This window comes from Schistocerca americana, chromosome 11 (genome assembly GCF_021461395.2).
Source record: "Schistocerca americana isolate TAMUIC-IGC-003095 chromosome 11, iqSchAmer2.1, whole genome shotgun sequence".
In the NCBI taxonomy this organism is placed as follows: domain Eukaryota; kingdom Metazoa; phylum Arthropoda; class Insecta; order Orthoptera; family Acrididae; genus Schistocerca; species Schistocerca americana.
In genome coordinates, this window is record NC_060129.1 from 23539496 (window position 1) to 23565299 (window position 25804).

The 25804-nt window shown below is 41.2% G+C and overlaps 1 protein-coding gene across 6 annotated transcripts in view; it reads left to right on the forward strand.

Annotated features, from left to right (window-relative positions):
• LOC124553595 overlaps window positions 1-25804 on the forward strand; it is a 165717-nt gene that overhangs the window by 56530 nt on the left and 83383 nt on the right. For all 6 annotated transcript variants that reach the window (XM_047127454.1, XM_047127456.1, XM_047127455.1 and 3 more), the window contains exon 3: window positions 16076-16158. In XM_047127454.1, the coding sequence (XP_046983410.1) occupies window positions 16076-16158 (83 nt within the window). The remainder of the gene's footprint in view (window positions 1-16075; window positions 16159-25804) is intronic.

Consider the following 25804-nt stretch of genomic DNA (forward strand, 5'->3'; position numbering starts at 1 on the left):
CAAAATTCCACAGAAACAATTCTTCCTTTTTTTCAGAGAACTTATGCAAATAATAATAATAATAATAATAATAATAATAATTATTATTATTATTATTATTATTATTATTATTATTATTATTATCATCATCATCATCATCATCATCATCATCATCATCATCGTTATTATTATTGACTGCGGCTGAAGTTGTATAAATATGTTGATGAGCATAACTGTTATAAGCAGATGCTGTTATTTTCGCACACTCATATTTATCTGAATTTAAAAATTTGCGAACGCCCAGAATGTTATATCTACGAGCCGCCACATCCCACATTTCGCGGGTTACGTAGCTGAATAGATGTTTCGTCGAGCACATCGCCCGAAAGAAATAATATATCACTGTTTTGTTAAGCGGGTAAACTTTACCGCTCGGCGGAACTATGATGCATTAATTCTTTCGAAGAATGTTGCAAGCTCAACTGGCGACTACAATTCCGGCGCTTTCAGTTTCCTCATCATCAAAGGTATGTTGCCGTGGAAGTAAAAAAAAAAAAAAAAAAAAAAAAAAAAAAGAGTTGTCATTACGTCACAAACTTTAATCCATCGTTTGCCATCATGGTGATTCATGAAGATGTGCAAATATTTTAATATGTTATTCTACAAGTAAAACTAAAGAAAAAAGCTCATATAAACGTAGGCACGCGAATGTGTTGTTACGGAGTTACGGCCAAGATTTTGCCTGAAATTTAGCAACTTCGCAGATATGAAGTCATCGCAAAACTGTACGATTTCCATTTATTTTGTCATTGGTATGGTGAATGTAATAAAACACGTCTGAGATGTCTATCTGCAGTAGTTTTCAAGAACATCCAGAGGCGCAAAGAAGTAATTTCGCAATTTTTTAAATTGATTAACTACTTGGCCTAGTTTGTTTTTCAAAACCCAGACAATTGCACAGGCTTTTCAACAGAAGTTCTAGGGCTACGTTGAACAGCATCACATATCCTCATCGTCGTGTTCGTGTATCGAGTGCTCGTAGTCATTATGATCGCTAGATAGAGCACCTGTCTCCACTAACGGTTCGTGCATTCGAAATCCTCCGAGTCGGATGTACGTGATATTCGTTAACTGCAGCCATAGCATTATCATCTCATTTGCCATAAATAAACACCGTATGGGCGTATTCCTTTGTCGTAAACTTTAAAGGCATCCCTCTTTCATAAATAATCTTCAACTTACAGCAGTTACTACGTTGTTTCACTTAAATACTCTGTTATTATTTTGTTCCACTGAACAATACAGGACACTAACTCATTTCAAGGTTAGGAAACGACTGAAACAACTCACTAACGGTTGCCGACACAGAGTAGAAATATCCCTGGAGTGAGCATTCAGAAGCGCAGAATTGATTTGCCACAATGGTCACGTGATCTCGGGACGCCGTAGATTTGTCCGACATTTGTCCTATAAATTTTGAATGTTGTCATATCGCTAGTAAAGACAGATTCCCTTCGCAGGTGCTGTGGACTTAATATAGACGTTTGCAGGCACCATAGCAGTTTACGTCTGATATTTGAAATAAATTGGGCTCTTAGCTTTGAAGAGCAAAATGAACGAGCATGACGTCACAGAAGCTTCACGTCAGCATGTATTTACAATGTCTTTCATGTCACATCTCGTCAAGTCGCTTAACACAGTACTGAACCGCAAAAATGGGGTTTTGAATCACCATCCCTAATATGCATAAAATGTTATAGTATCAGAACTGAGGAGCTAACAACGACAAAATTTGTCAATGGCCGAAGCAAACTTTATAGCCTATGTTCTTGATCAATTATGTTTGGTAAATTACTGAGAAGTGAGACAACGTTTCAAAACATCGACAATTATTTGCTAGGGAAAATATGTACATTCATACACATCAAAGAAAGCTTCAAACGAAATAATGAAGTCTGTTAAACTTATCCATTATGTTTTTTCTTATGTAATTAATAACGTCATAAACAACTGTATTTTCCTCCTCCATTAAAGCTGACTTTTTTGCTTAAAATGTCATAAGGTGGAATTTGCTTCGCCTACTTATGTTCTTATTGTACATTGTGGGCGTCAACGCAGTTGTGTTATCGTAAAACCTAAATAACTTTTCGGCTTCAGATATACGACCTCGGTTGTGTAAGAAAGTAGAAAAAAATATCCCAGTCGTCATGGAACATCTCCAATTTGTCACTAAAGCATGTTAACAGACTGGTACCGTTAAAATTTTCTTCCCGAGAAACCTTGACGTACCGTGAAATGACGTTCCGTTGGCGACCTGTGCGAATGCCTCCATTCGAAAGGTAATGTAGAATGTTTTGGTGTTATACGACGAGACGTTACGTTGCTGATGGCGGACGCGAATTGGTGCTAAACAATCGACGTCGTCCCGAGATCACGTGACAATTCCAGTTTAATGCTGACAACATGCGCAGGACGCAATGCTCACTCCAGAGATATTTCTACTCTCTGGTTGCCGACAATGACATAAACGTTTCTACATTGTTAATGGAAAGTAAGCAAATTTACTTGTATAACAATCTTTGCTTCTCTGGATGTTCTGGAAAACTACTGCAGATACACGTCTGTGACATGTTTTATTTGTCAGCAGACCAATAACAACAAAATAGATGGAAATCGTGCTTTTCTTTAACCTCGTACGGTTTTGCGATGGATTCATATTAGCAGCAGGCAAAATCTTTACGTAAATAAACATTTGCGGACCTATGTTTATATGAACTTTTTTCCGTAGTTTTACTTGTTGAACAAAATATTAAACTAATTTGCGTTTCTTTAATCACCGTGAATAGCCCAAAACATTAGGCTCACCGCATTTATATCTCCTCGGTGATACTTCCCAGTGATGTCTTTCTGACGTGCCAGTGCCCTGTTGTGGAATCTGTCGACTTCTGTGGTAGCAGCTGGAGTTTTGATTGTGTAGAGACGTAGTTGTTCCATCAATAATGCTGGCTTGCGTCATCCACGGGTGTAATCGATCCGATCGTAATCTGAAGTTTCAAGGCATCACATTTCATTCGTAAGTGGAGCCATTCAAGCAATATTGGCTTTTGTATACATGAGTCATGGTTGCGCTGTTTACTTTTATTGTTTCTTGTGTTCTACATTACCTGCCAAATTGCAGTAGCTCCAACATCCGAGCCACTCCGTCTCAACGGTGCCGTCCCCGCACAACAGACTGCTACGTGGCCGCGCTAATTGTTCGTGCAGCATTTCATGCCCTTAAATTTGTCTCGCCGATAATTATTCACTGTCCATATTTCTTCTCCCTTTGAAAAAGATTCTGACTAGAATAGCCATTGACACAGGAGTCGTGTGTGTGTGTGTGTGTGTGTGTGTGTGTGTGTTTATTGTTTTTTTTTTTAGGTTCTTTGTTTCGTTTATTAAGAAGGCTGTCGCCGAAAACTTATGTGAGCACTCGTCTCGTCGTGCATAGCTGCTTCCAGTTCACAGTACAGTTATTCGCTTACAAAGTTTGTTGTGGATAATCTAGTGTACTTCAGAATGAACAGCGATGTACATAATTACATCAGAGGGGAAAAATTACTTTCATTACGATACATTGAGGTTGTCTGTAGCACAAACAGGGGTTCACAATGCTGAACGAAAAGGTTTGATCGCTGCCTGACAGACAGCAAAGTGAAATTTGAAACTGATATGAAAACGTTTCTGTTTGACAACACTTCCTGCTACGCAGAAAAATACCTGTTACTGTATTGCGTAGTTGTCGTTTACATCACATACTTCCTGTCTTGGTCAGAAACGAAGTCTCACGCTTCTTGACAGATCGGAGGGGGAATGACACCGCCGTACTAGGCGAGGTCCTAATGGAGGTGGTTTGCCGTTGCCTTCCTCTGACCGTAATGGGAATCACACACAGTCATCTCGGGTCATGTGGAAATCCCTTGACCCCGCCGGGAATCGATCCCGGACCCCTACTAGGGAAGCGAGAACGCTACCGCGAGACCACGAGCTCCGGGCTAATCTTGATTATTCGAAATATATCCAAAAAAAGTAAGTTACATTGACGATGCCAAACGTGTCGTATTACTACAGCAAATACGCATTCAAAAATACAAAAACTTTCGAAATTGCCCTCCTGACAGCATTGTTATTCATATATATGCACCGTAATCTTTAGTATTTAAAACAGATGTTGGGGCGCACGCGACAGAAATAATGAACAAGAAGCAATCGTTAACAAGCAGTAGTCAAATGTTATGGGCTATTTAAGTTGGCAGCAAGTCCTTTCCACTCTAGCTTCAAAACAACGTAAGTGTACAGTGCCATCTCCCGTCTTTTTTTACCTCTGTGTATGTCACAGCATCGCTGTGCTCGATACTGTGCATTAATTTGGAATATCTACTTTATTCGTGTTTCGTGCTGAACATTTTTCATTCTTTGTGTGTTCGCGCACTGAAAATGCGATGTGATTCGCTGATTACAGAACGTGTAATATGTCCTGATTGTGTCTTCTGATTGACTAAGGAGATCGCGCACCTGCCCTGTGCTCGAATGGTGTACAAAAGCACATCGCACAGCTCAATCTCGATTTCATTTCTGAAGTTATTGTCCCGTATTTGGTGGATTTCATATTTATACTTGTGTACTGCGCAGAGCGGTAAACATACCATGTCTCTTATACGTCTAGGTGATATTTGGCCAGGTCGGCACGCTACATCTCTCACACAACTTGCACTTGTTAGGAGCGGTAAACGTACCGCGTCAGTGATACGTCTAGGTGATGTTTGGCCAGGTCGGCACGCTACATCTCTCACACAGCTGGTCGGAGTGGCCGTGCGGTTCTAGGCGCTACACTCTGGAACCGCGTGACCGCTACGGTCGCAGGTTCGAATCCTGCCTCGGGCATGGATGTGTGTGATGTCCTTAGGTTAGTTAGGTTTAAGTAGTTCTAAGTTCTAGGGGACTGATTACCACAGCAGTTAAGTCCCATAGTGCTCAGAGCCATTTGAATCTCTCACACAACTTGTGCTTGTTCGGAGCGGTAAATGTACCACGTCTCTGATACGTCTAGATGATGTGTGGCCAGGTCGGCATGCTATGTCTCTCACACGACATTGTAAGCTAGTTGACAAACGCGCAAATTTGACATTCAGCATGGTGGCTGATGGCAGTGAGTGTAAAGGCATTTCCCATTATTAGTAAAAATGCTTGCAGTTGGCAATTGATTTACGAATGGCGCGCTGTGTGTTCAAGCGAATAATGACTTTCACAATCAGCTGCGATGCACCACGAAAATTGCTATCTTATTCTTCCTTCGTGATTGCTGCATTTGAGGAATATCAGCTTAATGAATTGAATTGCTTGCCAGGTTAGCTAAATTAATAGTTGTGACGCGGCTGTTTACAATTTCCATTGTACATTTACTGCTACAGTACTATTAGCAAGTGTATGCCTACAGGTTTTTATAATGTAGATTATCCGTGTAATGGTGAGAATACATCGCAACATCATTGTTACATTACATTACAATAAGACTTGTTCCATAGATGGTAAATACATTTCGTAATGATGTGGAACGTGTCAGTTTAACTTAAGATTTCTTTCCACGATATAATTTATTTTTTATATGTATTAGTGTTTCGAAAATATTAGTGGAACTGAAATATTTTAGAAAACTATTAGCTGAATGTAACCGAATTGAAAGTTTGGATAGGCCGTGCGGTTCTGGCGCTGCAGCCCTGAACCGCGGGACTGCTACGGTCGCAGGTTCGAATCCTGCCTCGGGCATGGGTGTGTTTGATGTCCTTAGGTTAGTTAGGTTTAAGTAGTTCTAAGTTCTAGGGAACTTATGACCTAAGATGTTGAGTCCCATAGTGCTCAGGGCCATTTGAACCATTTTGAAAGTTTGGATAGGGGATGTGATGTAACCTAACCTCCGTTCCTATGGCAGTAAACATTGAATCTCTCGAAAAATTACACCTATTTACACGTAGGATCAAATATTTTTCCTTTACTGATCATGTGGGTGTAATATTTGGTCAAAAATTTTATTTGTTCACCATTAGTAAGTTATCTTTCGTGAATAATTTTTATTTTATATCCTAAGTAAATATCATTACCGAGTCATGTAGATATGATACATTTAAAGTAAGTATTGCAATTGCCGCTAAATAATTTTAGTTATTACATAAGTTTTAAAACCCATTCGGTTGTTAGCTGTGATCGAAGTGTTAAGCCAAATATCTTGATTGTCATTGGAGGAATGTCAGCGTAATTTTTCATATGGGATGTTTTAATACAAATTACATCGGGAATGATGATTATGGTCACTTCTTGAGTTTCAGTGATTGTCACTACTACTGCTACACGATATTGGAAAAAAAAAAAGCAGAAACTGCTAGCTGGTTTGGTAGTGGCGTTTTCTGAATTGTAACGTTAGGTCCCGACTGGATTACAGTCAAGCCTTCCAAATCAATAAAAAGTTCCAGAAGACACGGGAAGTCATTGCATCAGTCCAGCTGCTTGTATGCTTTGTAGACGAGGAGAACAACATTCGGCCATGCCAAGTAGTTCTTAAGCAGTCTAACAGGGCAGTGCTAGTGAAACATCGGAAGAGAGCTCTTACTACTGTGTCAGGAACACATGGGAGTCACTGAAATTGAACAGTTCCATCTTGACAGATACACGCCAGTGTCATACTGATTTGCTATGGAACTAATAAAAGGGAAGGGGGCAGTGGCTGCATATTCAAAAAGTGGTTGAAAACCTTAGCTCTTTAGGTTTAAAGAGTATTATATTGCACAGCTTTTTGATCGTCGTGCTGCAGTCGTGGATCAGGAAATAAACGAGGTTGTAGCACTGACAGTTTATAGGCCACCCGCAGAAAATATCTCGGCAACTGTGAACGGTGCTAATAAGCTTACGCAGCTTAACTGAAGAATAACTGTTTGTGGATACTTGAATGAAGGTTTCTTATCAGATAGTACTGACCATCCAGAGTGTTGATATCCAGCTTTGGATTATTTTCACAGTAAAATTCCCTGCGAGAGTTGAAGGATGTAGTGTAATAGCTATTGAAGATAGTTGTTAGTCCCAACAACCTACATTGATCAGACAAGAAAACCAATAGTCAATGATTTGTCAGGGCATAGTGGTCAGATGTTAACCATTAAATATATAGATCAGTTATTTATGCACATCATAAAAAAAAGCATTGCGGAATTGTAAGCAATGACTGAAGTGTAGCATTTAGAGACAAAATGCAGGAAGAATTCTGAGAAGAAATTTGTAAAGAAGACAGTGTAAATGGTAATTCAACTATTAAAATATTCCTGCTTGACCTTGTGTTTTGCATCATAAAACAAATAGGGGTAAAATTGAACTACACTGCAGACACTTTAAAAGCTGTGGTGTTTACTGAGGAAATGAGCATTGTAATCAAGGGTTCAAACTTGCCCAAAGCAGACACAGTGCTGTTGATTGCTAAACAGGCTACGAGTGGTTCACAGCTAATGTTTAGGTCTTAACCTCACAAATATTCATGTTATGCTATTTCTAACAAGTGTTGCAGTTTAAAGGAAATGTTTTTTATTGCAACATTTAATAGCATAGGGTGTAAAGGTACAAAACAGTCAGACAATACATAATGAGAATCAGTCCAAGCGATAATTACAAAAACCAAAGAATAAATTAACCTCAGCAATAATGTCACTTAGTGTAAACACTTTGTGTCTTGAATATATTCGATGTAACAATGCATAATCACTACATCACTCCTCCCCGAGTGCTAACGGTATCTTCGATCAAAGCGAATGTGACGTCTGGATCGCGTAACAGCTGGTTTTACTGTTGCTGAAGCATCAGGATTGGCGTTCGATGTCCATTTGTGGCTTATCTGTGATAGGTGGTGGAGTGGAGTAATTCCGTCACGTCTGTGGTCGGTCCGCAAGGCGATTTGCTCTTACCATCAGAGAAGGTGCAGAAGACGTGTTTAAGGCAGTCAACAGAGTTAGTTGTTGGTGTACCCATGACATCAAACTTAAACACTTTGCCACCGTTTCCGAGGACTGGATACGGTCCCTCTTATGGTGGCTGTAGAGGTATGCGGACAGCATTGTGGTAAAAAGAAAAAAAATGTTGGCCGTGTTTGCACAGGTCAGTGAAGATGAAAGGGTGGATGTCTTGTTGATCTCTCAGTGCAACGAGACGGAGCTGCCGGATCTGCGTGCGTAGTTTGTCGACAGTCCGATGCCTCGAAAAAGTGAATCCGACACGTTGCTGGTGAACTCACCGGGCTGTCGAAATGGTTGGTCGCAGGTGAGATCTGCTGCTGGACATTTCAGATTGTCCTCGACGAACGCTCAGATATGCAGGACGACGATCGGCAGTGTTTCTGTCCGACATTGTGACACTGAAGGGATACCTTTAACAATCAGTGCAGACGTTCCGCTAAACCATTCACTGCTTAATGATAACCTGTTGTTCGGATGCGCTTCACATTTAACAGGGCAGTGCATGCCTTAAAGGCGTAGCATTCAAACTGCCTGCCCTAGTCAGTGGTAATTGTAAGGAACTTTCTGAAACGAGCAATCCACAACAGAATGTGTTTGCGACTGTGTAGGCAGTGATGTCGACCACAGGAAAGACTTTGGGCCGATAAGTGAAGTGGTCGATGGCAGTTAGGCTGTATATGTATATTCTTCAGACGGTGGTGAAGGCAGACAGTGTCGATACGTACGTTGTCGATTCACCGGGGACAGGTGCGCTGTGGGGAGTGCACTGACGTGACAAGTGATTTTTTTCTGCTGACGGGCGTTACACTGGTGAACAAGTGCTTTACAGTCTTCATTGATACTTTGTAACACCATAGCTCTAATGCTGTGCTGATTTATTTTGCTTTTGTTTCATTTAATGTTACATTGCTGTGCTTCTGTAAATGTGTTTGTTTGAATAGATAACACAAAACTGTATACTCCTTTCTTTGTTAAAACTTTGATGTCATGATTTGATTGTATGCTGTGTAGCATAACTGTCATTTATATTCTTTGTCCCATTTGGAGGGATCAAAACTTACTATATATAATTGTAATTTTGTGTGAATAATTTTTTGTAGAAATGTCTTTATGTGCAAATGTTCTGTTTTATTTAATGTGTTTGGTTGCTGTTATGTAAACTGCTGATCCTCACTTAGGGTTCTTAGTTCTTTAGTATATAAAAGGTGTTGTGGTTCCCCTCGGGAACGGAACTGTGTAGCGCGCACAAATTGTGGTTGGCCTTGGTGGAAAAGGTGGAACTGATAGTCAGTCGGGGACGAGCTACGAGTCGGGGGTGAGCTACCACACTGTGCACTGTCATGTAAATGTTGCATATCGTGCTGGTTCCGAGAGAAGCTTTTCCTGCCGCTTTCCAATGCCTCGGATGGATGGATAAATAGCTGGAACTATTCTGGAATTTGTATCTGTCATCGCCACCAAGAAATGACAGAGTCCAGCAATTCTGTCTGCGAATCCACCTACCAACATGCAGTTGCCACCATGTTGCGCAATCACTGTAAAGTAATACTATAATGATGTACAGTGAAGGATCAGCTTAATGGACGTGTTAGTGTGCTCAAATATAAGGTAAATTTTATCTGAATTTATGTACCTACCCTGATTTTTTCCCTCATCATAACACCTCTCAGGTTCCTTTCCGTTTGAGCTAAAGTGATATCCGAGTGTCCTTACTAAAAGAACATTAAAGCCCAATATTTTGTTCATTAATGCCTCTTCAACATAGTAAAAAAAAAAAGAAAGTTAAAATTAATGTGGCAAGAGAGTGAGTTAAAGTAAATGTTGTTTGCTGAAAATATTCCTATTAAAACTGCTTATTAAAGTGCTGTTGCTAACTTCAAAATTAAAAGTTCTTAAGACTGAGGCTTATAAAGCAACTGATCACATTGTTGTCTGTAGTAAATTCTAAAAGGTGAGTCAGTTTCTTGCAATTTTGTCAACATTGTGTTACGCTGTAGTAAAAGTGAGAAAGCTGCAGTTGTGAAACGTTATATACTCATGTGTGCTAAGTGTTGGTCTCTCTTGTGTATTAGAAGTGCATATTAATAGTAATGTTATAAAGACCATTCACTTTGTGTAAGCCCTGAAAGTAATAGTGTGTTTTGGTATCTGTTATAATTTTGCAAATTGTTTCTGCTGCTCTGTTAGTTTCAATCTTACCATACACATATGTATGTGTAAGAGTTCATTGCACTCGCGTGTGACAAAGTATAGGTTGTGTTGATCCATTAGAGTTACTAATAACTATTTTCTTGAACGAGAATGTTAACCATTCTCTTGCCTAGTTAGGCTGGCGACCGTTTTCTTTATCAATTGGACAGTGCAGATAGGCAAAATTTTGTTCGTACTGTTCAAATATTTACGTAATTCTGACTTTCACTTCCGATAAGCCACTTCCGTTAGGCACAATACGGTCAACATAATAAAATTCCTCTCTGAGGGTAACACTGCTCTGTTGCGTTATACCATAATTACTCTAACAAAATAATTCTGATTTGCAAATTGCCTCCAGTTTCGAGGTTATGGTATAGTAGTAGCAGACTGGAGTGTTATAACTTGTCAACACAAAAGTTCGTTTAACCAAATTCGTCATACCTCAGACCCCTCGAGCAGACACGTCAAAAGTTAAGTCACAAATGATCGTGGCTTCAGTGTGAGGACATCAGTGTAAAATGTCGCACTTGACGGTAGTATGTGGACACGGCGGAACTGCAGACTAGATGCTGCTACAATAAATCTCGGAGGTCACTGTCGGATTGCTGCACCGAGGTGAGTGCTTCGTAATTCGCTGCGCCTGTAATCGCTTCTAAGCGAGAGAGAGGGCGTCTGCCAGTACGTTCATTTCTCTTACAGTATGGGCTACGCATAAAAACCATAAGTGGACATTAATGGTCATCCACTGAAAGCACAGTGTGTAAATTTCCTTGGGGTCCAGCTGAGTAATGAGTTGAAATGGAATCAGCACAGATAAACTAATCAAGAAGATCAGTTCAGTTTATGCCCTTCACGAATATCTCTTCTTGTGTTGACCTATAGACAACAGTGTTGGCTCATTTTGTGGATTTGCACTCCCAGTGGTCTTACAGAGTTGATCTTCTGGTGAAGTACACCTAAAATAAACAAAGTGTGAAATGTAATATTCAGTAAGCAATTTTGAATGCATTAGGAGATTCGCATTCCTTGACAATGCATTATTGTCAGCTATTTGCGACACATGAAAATTTGTGTTGGACCGGGCCACGAACCCAGATTTACCGCTTAACTTGAGCAGTTGCCTCAATCACTCTGGCTGTCCGATAACACCTGTAGCATAAGTGATGTATCTGTTCGTCAGTGGGCTAAAATGATGATATAACACTTGTCTCCCTGTGCAGGAACTGCAAATTGTGTGAGCATTAGGGTTGTGATTACGTGACGTGTGGAAGTTCGGCTCGGTTCTGGAGGTATGCTCACATAAAAGAACTGGCTAAGGTGATAAGTGGGAAATCCGGGTTTGAGTCCCACACTGACACAAATTTGCACGTGTCACACACTGCCGACATCAATCCGTAGTCGCTGTATGTGAATTTGTTTTGTAATAAACATCAATTTCAACTGAACTGTAATAAACAGTCATAGTGAAAGACACAAAAATAATTTCCATGTAAACTTTGCCTCCTTGTGTCCAGGATTCAGAATGGTGGTAAGATATTCAGTAATCCCCTATCTGACAGCAAGGAATTCATACAAAAATAAAAAACGTCTCTGATCAGCCACTCCTTCTACAAATTATCTGAATATCTAGTTTCGGGGACTGAAAGCTTCTGTTAGCCACATGGCAAGTAGCAGTGTTTTTTATAAAGCTGGATGACAAGTAATATAATAGGACTCAGGAGATGTAAAAAATATTTTCTTTGAGAATACCGTCATGATCAAGTAAATATTACATGGCTACTGGCAGATAAACAACAGCTGTACAGTGTGATGGAGAAGGCAGCAGATATTTTCGAAGTAGTAGCTTTCTTACAGATTCACTCGATGAAATTTAGCTGTCATAAGTATGAGTATCATTAAGCAGTATAGTGATCGTTTGTTATTACCTCAGCAGACAGATTAAGTTTCTATGATTTCTTTTTCTATGATTTCTTTATCTCGTGTTGACGTATACCTTGAGTAATTCCAAATCCTTTAACATTCTCTTTCTTTATGCCAGGAAACATGATGAACTAATATAATCTGGACACGCTGTCGGAGGATGAAGATCTTGTCCATTTTAGATATTGCACACTTTTTACATTAATATGAATCTACCAGTTAATGAGCCATAGACCTTGCCGTTGGTGGGGAGGCTTGCATGTCTCAGTGATACAGATAGCTGTACCGTAGGTGCAACCACAATGTAGGGGTATCTGTTGAGATGCCAGACAAACTTGTGGTTCCTGAAGAGGGGCAGCAGCCTTTTCGGTAGTTGCTTCTATCAGAGGATCAAGTAGGTAAAAAGATGAGAGCTAATAGAAATCCTTGGATAACAGAAGAAATATTGAATTGAATTGATGAAAGGAGAAAATACAAAAATGCAGTAAATGAAGCAGGCAAAAAGAAATACAAACATCTCAAAAATGAGATTGACAGGAAGTGCAAAATGACTAACCAGGCATGGCTAGAGGACAAATGTAAGGATGTAGAGGCTTATCTCACTAGGGGTAAGATAGATACAGTCTACAGGAAAATTAAAGAGACCTTTGGAGAAAAGAGAACCACTTGTATGAATGTCAAGAGCTCAGATGGAAACCCCGTTCTAAGCAAAGAATGGAAAGCAGAAAGGTGGAAGGAGGGTATAGAGGGTCTATACAGGGGTGACGTACTTGAGGACAATATTATGGAAATAGAAGAGGATGTAGATGAAGATAAAATGGGAGATACAATACTGCGTGAAGAGTTTGACAGAGCACTGAAAGACCCGAGTTGAAACAAGGCCCCGGGAGTAGACAACATCCCATTAGAACTACTGACAGCCTCGGGAGAGCCACTCCTGCCAAAACTCTACCATCTGGTGAGCAAGATATATGAGACAAGTGAAATGCCCACAGACTTCAAGAAGAATATAATAATTCCAATTGCAAAGAAAGCGGATGTTGACAGATGTGAAAATTACCGACCTATCAGTTTAATAAGTCACATCTGCAAAATACTATCACAAATTCTTTACAGACGAATGGAAAAACTGGTAGAAGCCAACCTCCGGGAAGATCAGTTTGGATTCCGTAGAAATATTGGAACATGTGAGGCAATACTAAACCTACGACTTATCTTAGAAGCTAGATTAAGTAAAGGCAAACCTACGTTTCTAGCATTTATAGACTTAAAGAAAGCTTTTGACAATGTTAACTCGAATACTCTGTTTCAAATTCTGAAGGTGGCAGGGGTAAAATACAGGGAGCGAAAGGCTATTTATAATTTGTACAGAAAATAGATGGCAGTTATAAGAGTCGAGATACATGAAAGGGAAGCAGTGGATGGGAAGGGAGTGAGATAGGGTTTGTAGCCTCTCCCCGATGTTATTCAATCTGTATATTGAGCAAACAGAAAAGGAAACAAAAGAAAAATTCGGAGTAGGAATTAAAATCCGTGGAGAAGAAATAAAAACATTGAGGTTCGCCGATGACATTGTAATTCTGTCAGAGACAGCAAAGGACTTGGAAGAGCAGTTGAACGGAATGGACAGTGTATTGAAAGGAGGATATAAGATGAACATCAACAAAAGCTAAGTGAGGATAATGGAATGTAGTCGAATTAAATCAGGTGATGCTGAGAGTACTAGAGTAGGAAATGAGGCACTTAAAGTAGTAAAGGAGTTTTGCTATTTGGGGAGCAAAATAACTGATGATGGTCGAAGTAGAGAGGATATAAAATGTAGACTGGCAATGGCAAGGAAAGCGTTTCTGAAGAAGAAAAATTTGTTAACGTCGAGTATAGATTGAAGTGTCAGGAAGTCGTTTCTGAAAGTATTTGTATGGAGTGTAGCCATGGATGAAAGTGAAATGTGGACGATAAATAGATTAGACAGGAAGAGAATAGAAGTTTTTGAAATGTGGTGTTACAGAAGAATGTTGAAGATTAGATGGGTAGATCACATAACTAATGAGGAGGTATTGAATAGAATTGGGGAGAAGAGAAATTTGTGGCACAACGTGACTAGAAGAAGTGATTGGTTGGTAGGAAACCTTCTGAGGCATCAAGGGATCACCAATTTAGTGTTGAAGGGCAGTGTGGAGGGTAAAAATCGTAGAGGGAGACCAAGGGATGAATACATTAAGCAGATTCAGAAGGATGTAGGTTGTTGAAGAAGCTTGCAAAGTATAGAGTAGCATGGAGAGCTGCATCAAACCAGTCTCAGGACTGAAGACCACAACATCAACAACCAGTTAATAATATACATAATTCTCAAAATGTTATTATTTATGAAAAATAGTTTTAAATCCAGTGATTGGTGGTCAAGTATTGATTTGATTGATGGAGGAAGGCATAAAACAACTGTGGTCATATTCCACTGTTACCCAGACCGAAACTGAGTTGTTGTTGTTGTTCTTGCTGCTGTTGTTGTAATCCCTTATTTGACAAGGTTTCCTCAGGCTCTAATGAGTTGAATATTCTGTGTCGTTTGCCCTCCAGGTGTCTGCAGTGGAAGACTAGGTTTGGTGCAGTTTCATACTCCTTCCTATATCTACACCTATCGTATGCTGCCTCTATGTATCACGTGTAGGCTTTCTTACAATTTCTGTGGCCAGTCATAAGCCCTAGGATGAATTTCATGTGTGTGGTGTTAAAGTTCAGGGTTACTCTAGGGATATACTAAAACCCCCTACATATTTCTCACATAGGGATCACGATGGTAAGATTAGAGTAATTACTGCACACCCACAGAGGCATTCAAGCAGTCATTCTGCCCGGGCTCCATTCATGATTTGAACAGGAAGAAACCCTAATAATGCACCCTCTGTCCAGCACCTCACAGTGGTTTGCTGAGTATAGATGTAGATGTAAATTCATAAGGTTATTCTTCAAATATTTTGAGTTACACTTGTGGGCACAGCAGTTTTACTGAACACATTTACATTTTTCTGTTATGTGTTGTTCTACTAATACCATGCCATTTTGTGTACTTCATTTTGATATTCTGTGATGCACTTGTCTTTTGATTCCTTTTGAGATAGAGGGTGCATCTGCTCTCTCTCTCTCTCTGTCTGTCTGTCTGTCTGTCTGTGTGTGTGTGTGTGTGTGTGTGTGTGTGTGTGTGTGTTTGTTTGTCACACACACACACACACACACACACACACACACACACAAAATAAACCACAACCTGGTAAGAACTGTGCATGATCCCAGAAACAAAATTTCAAGAAAAACCGTACTGTTAACAGTGACCACTGAAAATGCCTTAAAATAAACAGAAATGCGTTTGGTCATGATCAGAAGTTGGTATTAATGTATATAACATGTACTTCAAGCCCTTGCTATAAAATACATGCCTTCTGATACCCCATTGGGTACTGTATTAATCCACTCTTGACACATGCCGCCCTGCCCCTCATTCCCATCAGACACACATTGCTGTGCGACACTTGTTTGTCATTTAATGGCACTGTTCTATATTCTTACTGCCTGGCATGAGCTTTCCAGTTTAATGCGACTTTGGCAGCTTGCTGCTTGTTTATTGGAACAGCACTTCATTTGGCCCCACGGCACTGAGTGGTCGCTGTCATAGACCTTTCCGTAACAGAGTAATCTGCTTTCTTAACCGTGAATGAAACCCAGAAGCAGCCCTATATTTAGTTAGTTGCTTGTTACATCCTCAGATTGGGAAAAAAAAAATCGTGTTTTTAGAGAAGCGTTGCATTTCGGATGTTCTGACAATATTATGCTTGTATCTGTTGTTCCACAAGACACCTCCACTGTTGATATGGTGATTTCCTTTGTATCCATACAGACTGACTTAATGAGAAATCCAATTCAGATAGTAGAGTGATGTATTATCTATTCTGTTCTAGTTGATGCTGGCAGTAAATATTTAAGGCAGGAGTGCCAGCGGAAGCCAGTCACCATGGAAGCTGAGATGCCTGGTGCAGCTGAGGTAAAACCTTTACTTATATCCTTCACTGTGTTATGAACATATTTACATAAGATGGAAAATTGCAAGTCCCCCAGTGAAATTCAGAAAGTTCTTGCAGAAAGAACTCACGACTGATCACTTATTTACTCGAGGGCCAGTACTGACATTGTGGGACGACACCTAGGGCTGCGTATGTACCAACCTTATTATTAATTGTACGTAAATTAGTATGTTCCGAGCATCTGATAGACTAGCTGTAATAAGGGTGCGACAAGTTGGCCACCTGCCCCCCGAGTACAGAGCGTTAAATGTCGGCATCGTTCAGAATACTTTGTGCTCTGTTTCAGGTTGCTGCCACTCTGTGGCCGCATTGTTGTGACACTGTAATTGACTGATGAAGTGATGGTGTGTTGTCTGTGTGAGCAGATGATTAGTTTCCAGAATGAGATTTTCACTCTGTAGCGGAGTGTGCACTGATATGAAACTTCCTGGCAGATTAAAACTGTGTACCAGACCGAGATTCGAACTCGGGACCTTTGCCTTTCGTGGGCAAGTGCTCTACCAACTGAGCTACCCGAGCACGACTCACGCCCCGTCCTCACAGCTTTACTTCTGTATCGCAGGAGAGCTTCTGTAAAGTTTGGAAGGTAGGAGACGAGGTACTGGCAGAAGTAAAGCTGTGAGGACAGGGCATGAGTGGTGCTTGGGTAGCTCGGATGGTAGAGCACTTGCCCGCGAAAGGCAAAGGTTCCGAGTTCGAGTCTCGATCCGGCACACAGTTTTAATCTGCCAGGAAGTTTCAGATGATTAGTTGGTTAACAGCAGTAATTGTACATGCATTGTTCTCAATTGTTAATTAAAGGTTTTAAAAAATGAACCACTACAACTGTATAATCAAAGAAATTTATTTCAAACAAATAGTTTCACCACAACACTTATACCGTCTTGAAGTCCATCATAAACCAAAAGAGTGGGTTAATTCCTTGACCAATGTATTGTAGACCTGTATAATACTGAAGACTTTCTTCTGACAACAGTAATGATTCCATTACCGAAAAAACAAGGAACCAAGAAATGCAGCGAGCACAGGACAATCAGCCTCATTTCACATGCAGCCAAAGTGATGTTAAGGATAATTAATAAAAGACTTGAAAAAGTAATGGAGGAGAATCTTGGCGAGGAGCAGTTTGGCTTTAGACGGAATACGGGCACCAGAGATGCAATAGGGCTCTACGAATCTTGGGAGAAAGGTTTATTGAAAAAGGCATTTGACAATGTCGTTTGGGACAAGCTGGTGACTATAATGAGGGAAAAGAGAGTGGACTGGAAAACCAGTAGACTTATAAACTCATTATATCTTAATCAAAAAGTTTCAGTTAAAGTGAGAGGAGAAAGTACAAACTGGATCAGACTAGGAAAAGGAGTAAGACAAGGATGCTGTTTATCACCTACCCTTTTCAACCTCTACTTGGAAAATACGATTGACCAATGCTCATTAGATGTGAAAGGGGTAGAAATTGGAGGAAGAAGAGTAGGGTGTTTGAGATTTTCTGATGACATGGTCCTTCTAGCCACAGGAGAAAAAGAATTACAGGATTTGGTGGACACCATTGCAACTAACCGAAAAAAAATATGAAATGAAAATTAACACAAATAAAACAACAGTATTGGCACTAGGAGGAAATAAGGAAATAAAAATTATGCTGAATGAGGAAACACTAGAACAGGTGCAAAATTTTAAGTATCTTGGAAGCAGGACAGACACCGACTGGAAGTGCACCACAGAAATTAAAACAAGGATAGCAATGGCAAAAGAGGCGTTTTATGAGAAAAGGAGAATCTTCTGCAGCGGTCTGGACAGAGAACTCAGAAAGAGACTCATAAAATGTCTTGTATGGAGTGTTCTTCTATATGGCGCTGAAACATGGACTATGAGGAAGAAAGACAGAGAAAGGCTGGAGGCTTTTGAGATCTGGGCATGGCGGAGGATGGAAAGAATAAGTTCGGTTGTCAGAGTAAAAAATGAAGAGGTACTGAGAAGAGTGGGAGAGAAAAGACAGTTACTAGATGTAATAAAGAGAAGAAAAAGAAATTGGATTGGGCATATATTAAGAAAGAATGACGGACTGATAAAAACAGTTTTAGAAGGTTATGTAGGAGGGAAAAGGAAGCGAGGAAGGGAGAGATTCCAGATACTGGATGACATGATGGACAGTACAACATACAGCAGCTTTAAGGAGGAAGCAATGGATCGCAGAAAATGGAGAGGCAAAGGACCTGCTAATATAGCAGAAAACTGATGATGATGATAATACTAGTTGCCATTGATTTCATAGATAAAGAGCGTAGACTCTGCAGCATGTTGTCACCACTGTGACCACATGGACATAAATGCAACCCCCAACTGCGTTATATGGGTTCTATGATACCTGGGCCAAGGAATGGAAGCACTGTTTCGGTTTATAGTGGACCTGAAGATGGCGTAAGTGTTGCACCGAAACTAGTCTTTTGAAATAAATTCCTTTGATGAAACAGCTATGACAGTTCATTTTCTTTATTTATATCATCGGCCACTGCTCCCTACTGCAGGAACACTGGTCTTCCACAAAATGTGTTGTTTTAAAACTGCCCTAATTTAATTTCATATTCCTTGCTACAAATATGTTTCTCATTTGAAGATGACTGTCCCTGTAACACACAGTCACAAATCCTCTTTGAAATTTATGCCACAGCAGCTGATTGGAACAAGGAACACACACCCAGACATTTTTAGTACTTGAAGATGAACAATAAAACTTTCCCCGTCTTACTTCATTAACACCGCGGTGGCCGCTCAACTTACTCCTCTGTCCCGATGTAAGCTGCCGAATTAACTAAATGAAGCACATCTGAAAATATTTGTGTCTCTGGAAGTATTTTTGTTTGTTATTGGGCAGGAGAACTACTCTCTTCATACAGTCGTGATATTAGCTGACGTTTTTCGTGTTAGCTGTTAGATGCGTATTATTGTAAAATACAGCTGAGAACCACAGGCCGCACTTACAGTTAATTTGGGCCGTACCCCTTGCATGTGGCCTGTGGGCCACAGTTTGATGACCACTGTTGTAGATGCATTTGGATAGTTTCCCTATGTGGTAGAAGACAGTGACAACGTGGTATCAAGTGGCATTGTTGTCATCGTCGTCCTCTGGCCAGAGACTGGTTTCAGGCAGCTCTCTATGTTAGGCTATGGTGTGCCAAGCCGTTTGATCTCTGTGTAATTACTGCTGCCTATATCCATTAGAAGCTGCTTACTGTATTCATACCTATAAGGATCTCCCTCTACAATCTTTGCTCCTGCCCCTGCACCCCCCTCCTACTTTCCCCTTCTCTCTCTCTCTCTCTCTCTCTCTCTCTCTCTCTCTCTCCCCCCCTCTCCCTCTCCCCCTCCCTCCCTCCATTGCAAAATTGACAATTCCTGGATGTCTCAGGGTATGTCCTACCAACTTATCCCTTTAGACAAACAGTGCCATAAATTTCTTTTTCCATCAGTTCATTTCATTTCCTCCTTGTTAGTTATTGAAGCTACCCAACTGACCTTCAGTGTTCTTGTGTATCACCACATATGAAAAGTTTCTGTACCCTTCACATGTAAACTGCTTGTCATCTGCATTTCACTTCTGCACAAGGTTACACTCAACACAAGTACCTTCAGGAGCATTTTTCTTCCTATTGTGAGTCTGCCTTTTATACCCTGTCTACTTTGACCATTGTCAGTTACTCTGCTGCCCAAATAACAAAACTTGCCTATTACTTCTAGTGTCTCATTTCCTAATATATGAGGTTTGAATGATAAGTAATTGGGTTTGGATGGGAATATTTTAATAAATGAAAAACAGAAATAATCCTTAGAATGTAATCTTTAATTACCAATATACACTTTTCCACATAATCACCAGCTAATTGGATACATTTCTGCCAACAATGAACAGGTTTCCTGAAGCTGTCACGGAAGAAGTAGACACTCTGTTTCTGCTACCACAGTCTCACAATTCTCTGAACATCTTCATTAGAAGCATGATGTTGTCCTCACAGACCATCTTTCATTAGCGAGAACAGATGGGAGTCAGACGGTGCTAAGTCTGGGCTGTACGGAGGATGCCGTGAGATTCAGTCTCCGAAGTTCTGCTGTGGTGGCACGTGAAGTGTGTGGTTTGGCACTGTCATGCTGTAGGAGAACATTTCCCTTTTCCTTTCGGACCCTCGTTAGCCGTCGTTTGAGAGTTCACAGCATTGTGGTGTAACACTCTGAATTTGTTGTTGTTCCACGATCGAGGAAATTGACAGGGATAACACCATCTGCATCCCAGAAGAATGCGGCCGTGATTTTTCCATATGAGGGCTGTGTCTTGCATTTCCTATTCTGGGGCAAGTCTTTGTTTCAACATTCCATAGACCGACATTTCATCTCTGGGTCGTAACGGTGTACCCACACCCACCTCCCGTCACAATTAAGTGGACAAAGGCATCACCTTCATTCTCGTAACGCGAGAGGAGTTCCTGGCAAATTTTAAGTCTGAGCACTTTCATTTCAGGAGTCGGCATCCGGGGTACCCACCGTGCACAGATCTTCCGATAGCTGAGCAAAGCAATAATGTGACTAACACGTTCTTGTGAAATGCCGAGTGTGCTTGCAATATCTCTCTGACTGATACGACGATCGTCAAGAATCAATCTGCCAACATTTTGCTTGTGAAACTCGGTGGTTGCTGTCACGGGATGCCCACCTTTAAATCTACTCGCCCAAGAACGCACAGTACTCACATTGACAGAATCACCGTAAACTGCTTTCATTCTCTGATGAATCTCCTGTGGGGTGACACCTTCTGGTGTCAAGAATTCAATGACTGCGTGTTTGCATAAATTACATTCAGCGACCGTCTGTGCAGGATTCCATATTTTACACTGTAACAACACAACTGTTCAGTGCTAAGGCTTCCCGCCAACTGGAGCTATAGAGGAGAGGCTACGGAACAAGCCATTACCTGCCACATAGCGATGCTGCCAACTGTCGAAGAGTTACGAAGGTGGAGGCACTACTTTTCAGTCAACCCTCATAATTCTCTCAGCATCTCCTTTTTTGGTGCCCAGGTAACATTGAACTAAAGAAAGTGTTTCTCTAAGGAAGCAACAAGAAAACATGATAACCACAAAACCGAATCTGTATGAAAGAACACAAGATGTAGTTCGATATAATGAGAATTATTATCAATCGGGGAACAGAGAACACACTGTTCGTCACCAGCAGTTGTTCTCCGAGGTTCGGAATTCATCTAGGTCACGACCGGTGGTGCACTGGTGTGGTCTTCATCTGGTAGCACCCTATCTGTGACTCGTCATTTATTCTGGATTACACTCGGTGCTACAGTCGGTGGCACACTGCAGGTGGTGGTCCCGTAAGGGCCACCTGTGGTAGGGGTACTAGGAATACGCTGGTGTCACGTGGCTTTGTGGATGTGAAATAGTGCTGGCTGTGTCCGGTAAACTTACGAGGGTCACTCCAAAAGAAATGCACACTATTTTTTTTTTTTAAATCTATCTTTTATTCTACATGTTTGAAAGTTTTACAGTGTGTAGATACAGCCTTTAGGAACAATATTTTCATTTCTCCACATAATTTCCATCCCTATCAACTGCCTTACGCCATCTTGGAACCAGCGCCTGTATACCCACACGGTAAATTCTGGACCAGGCTGTTGGAGCCACTGTTTGGCAGCGTCCACAAGGGAGTCATCATCTTCAAACCTTGTTCCACGAAGAGAGTCTTTCAGTTCCCCAAAGAGATGATAGTCATGTGGAGCCAGTTCAGGACTGTAAGTTGGGTGTTTCTGTGTTGTCCATCCGAGTTTTGTGATCGCTTCCATGGTTTTATGACCAACTTGTGGCCGTGCATTGTCCTGCAACAGCAAAACATCCGATGTGGTCGAACACGACACAGTCGAGCTTGAAGTTTCTTCAGTGTCATCACATATGCATCAGAATTTATGGTGGTTCCACTTGGCACGATGTCCACTAGCAGGAATCCTTCGGAATCGAAAACCACCGTAGCCATAACTTTTCCAGCAGAAGGTGTGGTTTTGAATTTTTTTGTCTTGGGTGAATTTGCACGATGCTGCTCCATTGATTGCCTCTTCGTCTCTGGTGAAAAACGATGGAGCCATGTTTCATCACCTGTCACAATTCTTCCAAGAAATTAATCTCCACCATTCTCGTACTGTTCCAAAAGTTCGCTGCATACCGTTTTTCTTGTTCCTTTGTAAGCCACTGTCAACATACTGGGAACCCACCTGGCACAAACCTTTTTTAACGCCAACACTTTCAGTGTTCTGCAAACACTTCCCTCCCCTATCCCAACATAGCGTGACAATTCGTTCACTGTGATGCATCTGTCAGCAGTCACCAATTGGTTAACTCTCTGCACATTGTCTGTAGTGTGTGCAGTACGAGGCCTGCCGCTGCGAGGACAATCCTCAATATTGCCGTGCCCGCTTCCGTCACGTAACCTGCTCGCCCACCGACTAACTGTACTGCGATCGACAGCAGCATCTCCGTACACCTTGTTCAACCTCGTGTGGATGTTTCCCACTGTCTCGTTTTCACAGCACAGGAATTCTTGACAGCACGTTGCTACTGACGAACGTCAAGTGTAGCAGCCATCTTGAAGACGTGCTGTGATGGCGGCACTCGCGGGAACAGGTTGAACTAAGTTTGAAAACAAGCAGGAAGGATGCATCTACACACTGTACAACTTTCACACATGCAGAATGGAAACTGTATTTTCTTTTGGAGCACCCCCTACACTGCAGCGGACGGCACAGTGAGGGTGGGCGGCGCCAGCCCACAGAGCACAGCGGTGCGGCGGGTGCTTTCCCCTTCGCAGAGGGACGGCGGACCCGTCTCGAGGGACAGACGGTGACCGTGGCGTAGCTCGCAGCCGGGGACACTGCAGGACATCCTGGAATATTCTCGCCTCGACCCTTATAATTTTGTGAAGTTTCGATAGATTGTTGCACTGTACGTGGCCTTCAAAAAGTCATCTGTAACAGATGTGCGTTGTGAGGGCGAGGCATCTGTCACTGTCGCACTAAGGTCACGGAAATGTGTTCGATCTCCCGGGTGACAGCTGGCGACACACAGCTGTGACTCCTGCAGTGTCGGAGCGTGCAGACACTCTCACTCGAGGTGATCGACGGATTGCAAACATCTCGCTGGACGACTGCCGAGGTTATCGGTGCGGCGAGACGTCGGCTCCGATGTGGACCAGTTGAGCGGTCCCGTGCAGGCACTGAGTGAGGTGGCATAAGGCCGTCGCATTGAACAGATATTATGTTGAAAAATAGGGATGTAGAGACAGAAGAGTGGGAAATAATACAGTGTACTGGAGTCCTGAATAAAATGTACCTGCTTTCAGGGGAAAAAAAATGTATATTTTCAGAACGATATTTCCACTCTGTAGTGGAGTGTGGACTGATATGAAACTTCCTGGGAGATTCAAACTGTGTGCCGGACAGAGACTCGAACTCGGAACCTTTAGCAAAGTCCGGCACACAGTTTTAATGTGCCAGGAAGTTTCGAAACGTGTATTACTTATTGAACGCTCCTTCTACACTGTCGTGGGCAAGCCTCAAGTTTAATTTCTTGTCTTTGAACTTTAATTTCCTTTCAAAATTTCTCCTTGGGATCCCTCATAGCTTGCACACTGTACATATTGGATAGGATTAGAGATAGGCTACAACCTTGTCCCATTCCCTTCAGAACTACAGTTCGGTTTCTGTACAAGTTGCAGATAACCTCTTGCTCACTGTATTTTATCCCTTATACCTTAAGAATTTCAAAAAGTATAATCCAGACAATATTTTCAAAAGCTTTGTCTAAATCTACCAATGCTATAAATGTATGTTTCTGTTCCATCCACCTATCTTGTAAGATCAGTTGTGATGTCAGTATTGCTTTGCTTGTTCATACATTTCTGTGGTACCTGTGACATAAACTTCTCTTAGTGTTTCCGGTCTTCTGTAGATGATTTGTACAGTATTTTGTCAATGAAGCTAATTAAACTGATGGGTCAGCAGTGTTCACAAATGTCAGCATCTCCCTTCTTTGGAATAAGAATGTAATAATACTTGTTGCAGTCTGAGTTTTTTTGAAATCTATGACACAGGTCTGTAGTAATACTTCTGTACCTGTTTGTGTATCATGCCGTCTTCTCAATATTAGTCACATCGTAACAATTTCTGATGTGAATAACTGTATATTAAAATCTTCACAGTTATCAATTTAACAGTTTTATCTGATATTCAAATGGGTCATACGTGTCTATATACAGGCTCAAGAAAAATTCACACCCTCAGACTTTGCAGCGCGATTCCTGAAGTATGTGCGATACAAAAATTTCTCTTAAAAAATTTCATCCTGGACATATTTCCGACAGTAAATTGGTGTTAAAGATTGGCAATCTGGCAACACAGTAATCAAATGTACAGTAACTACCTCTGTCAGCATACAAGAGTAGTCCTGCACAGTGTATAGCAATTTGGATTTGTGTGCGTGAGGTCGAGGTGTGTCTGTTTTAATTAGCCAATTTCATTCTGCCGTATAATACTGTAGTATAAACCGTACCTTAAGCTACACATATATGACATTTACATAATACAGTGTTCTGTAACAGTGAACATGACAAAAACATCATCAGACAAGTTGGAAATTGACAGCTGGAATATATAACCTGTCACAGGACAGAATAACTACAAAAACATCATCAATTTTGGGATGCTAAAGATGATTGCACCATTACATAACTCGACATCTACTAGTCGTTTATAATGCGTGCAGTATATGCACTCAGGTGTAACACATTAGCAATTGGTGACAGTAATAATTTCCATATCAATGACCGCATGACTTGTACAAAAGAATACTTGGCCCTCGGAGCAGCCCCCCTGCAAGTGGAAACATTGCGCGACTCGCTAGATCTTACAGTTTCGGACTCTTCAAAATTGTCTGCAGCCACAGAGACAAGAGTAGCACGAACACGCGGTATAGTTCTTACACATGTGTCAGCAGAGTAGAGTACGATGTTTGTTCAGCTGTCCCCGCAGGATGAAATCCGTAAGTCAGGGGAATGCTAGAGGCTGTACAACTGGACCGCTCTGTCTGAGCCACTTGCCTGGAAGTGTTCTGTCTAAATACCGCCACACATTAATTCCAAAATGTGGAGGGGCATCGTGTTGGAACCATTATCTCTGTTTAACATTAAAAAAAAAAAATCTTCCAGTGCATCAGGCAAATAGTTTGAAAGGAATGCACGATACCTTCATACAGTCAGCCAATCAGGTGACAAGAAGGGACCCAAACTCCTTTCTCCCTGTATTCTGCCCCAGATGTCGATGCCAAAGTGAACTCGATATCCACGGTTGGAGCTGATGTGTGGGTTAGTGTCACACCAATGGCTGTCATTGTGCATAGTGAAGACACCTTCAAGAGTGAACACTGCTTCACCTGACCGTGCAGGGTGTATCGTAATTAATGACATAAATGTGTACAGTTGAAAGTACACGATACTAGAAGCAAAAAAGTCTCAGTAAACATAGGGTCGAAAATGCGTACCTTAAGAGTTACGAGCAATTTT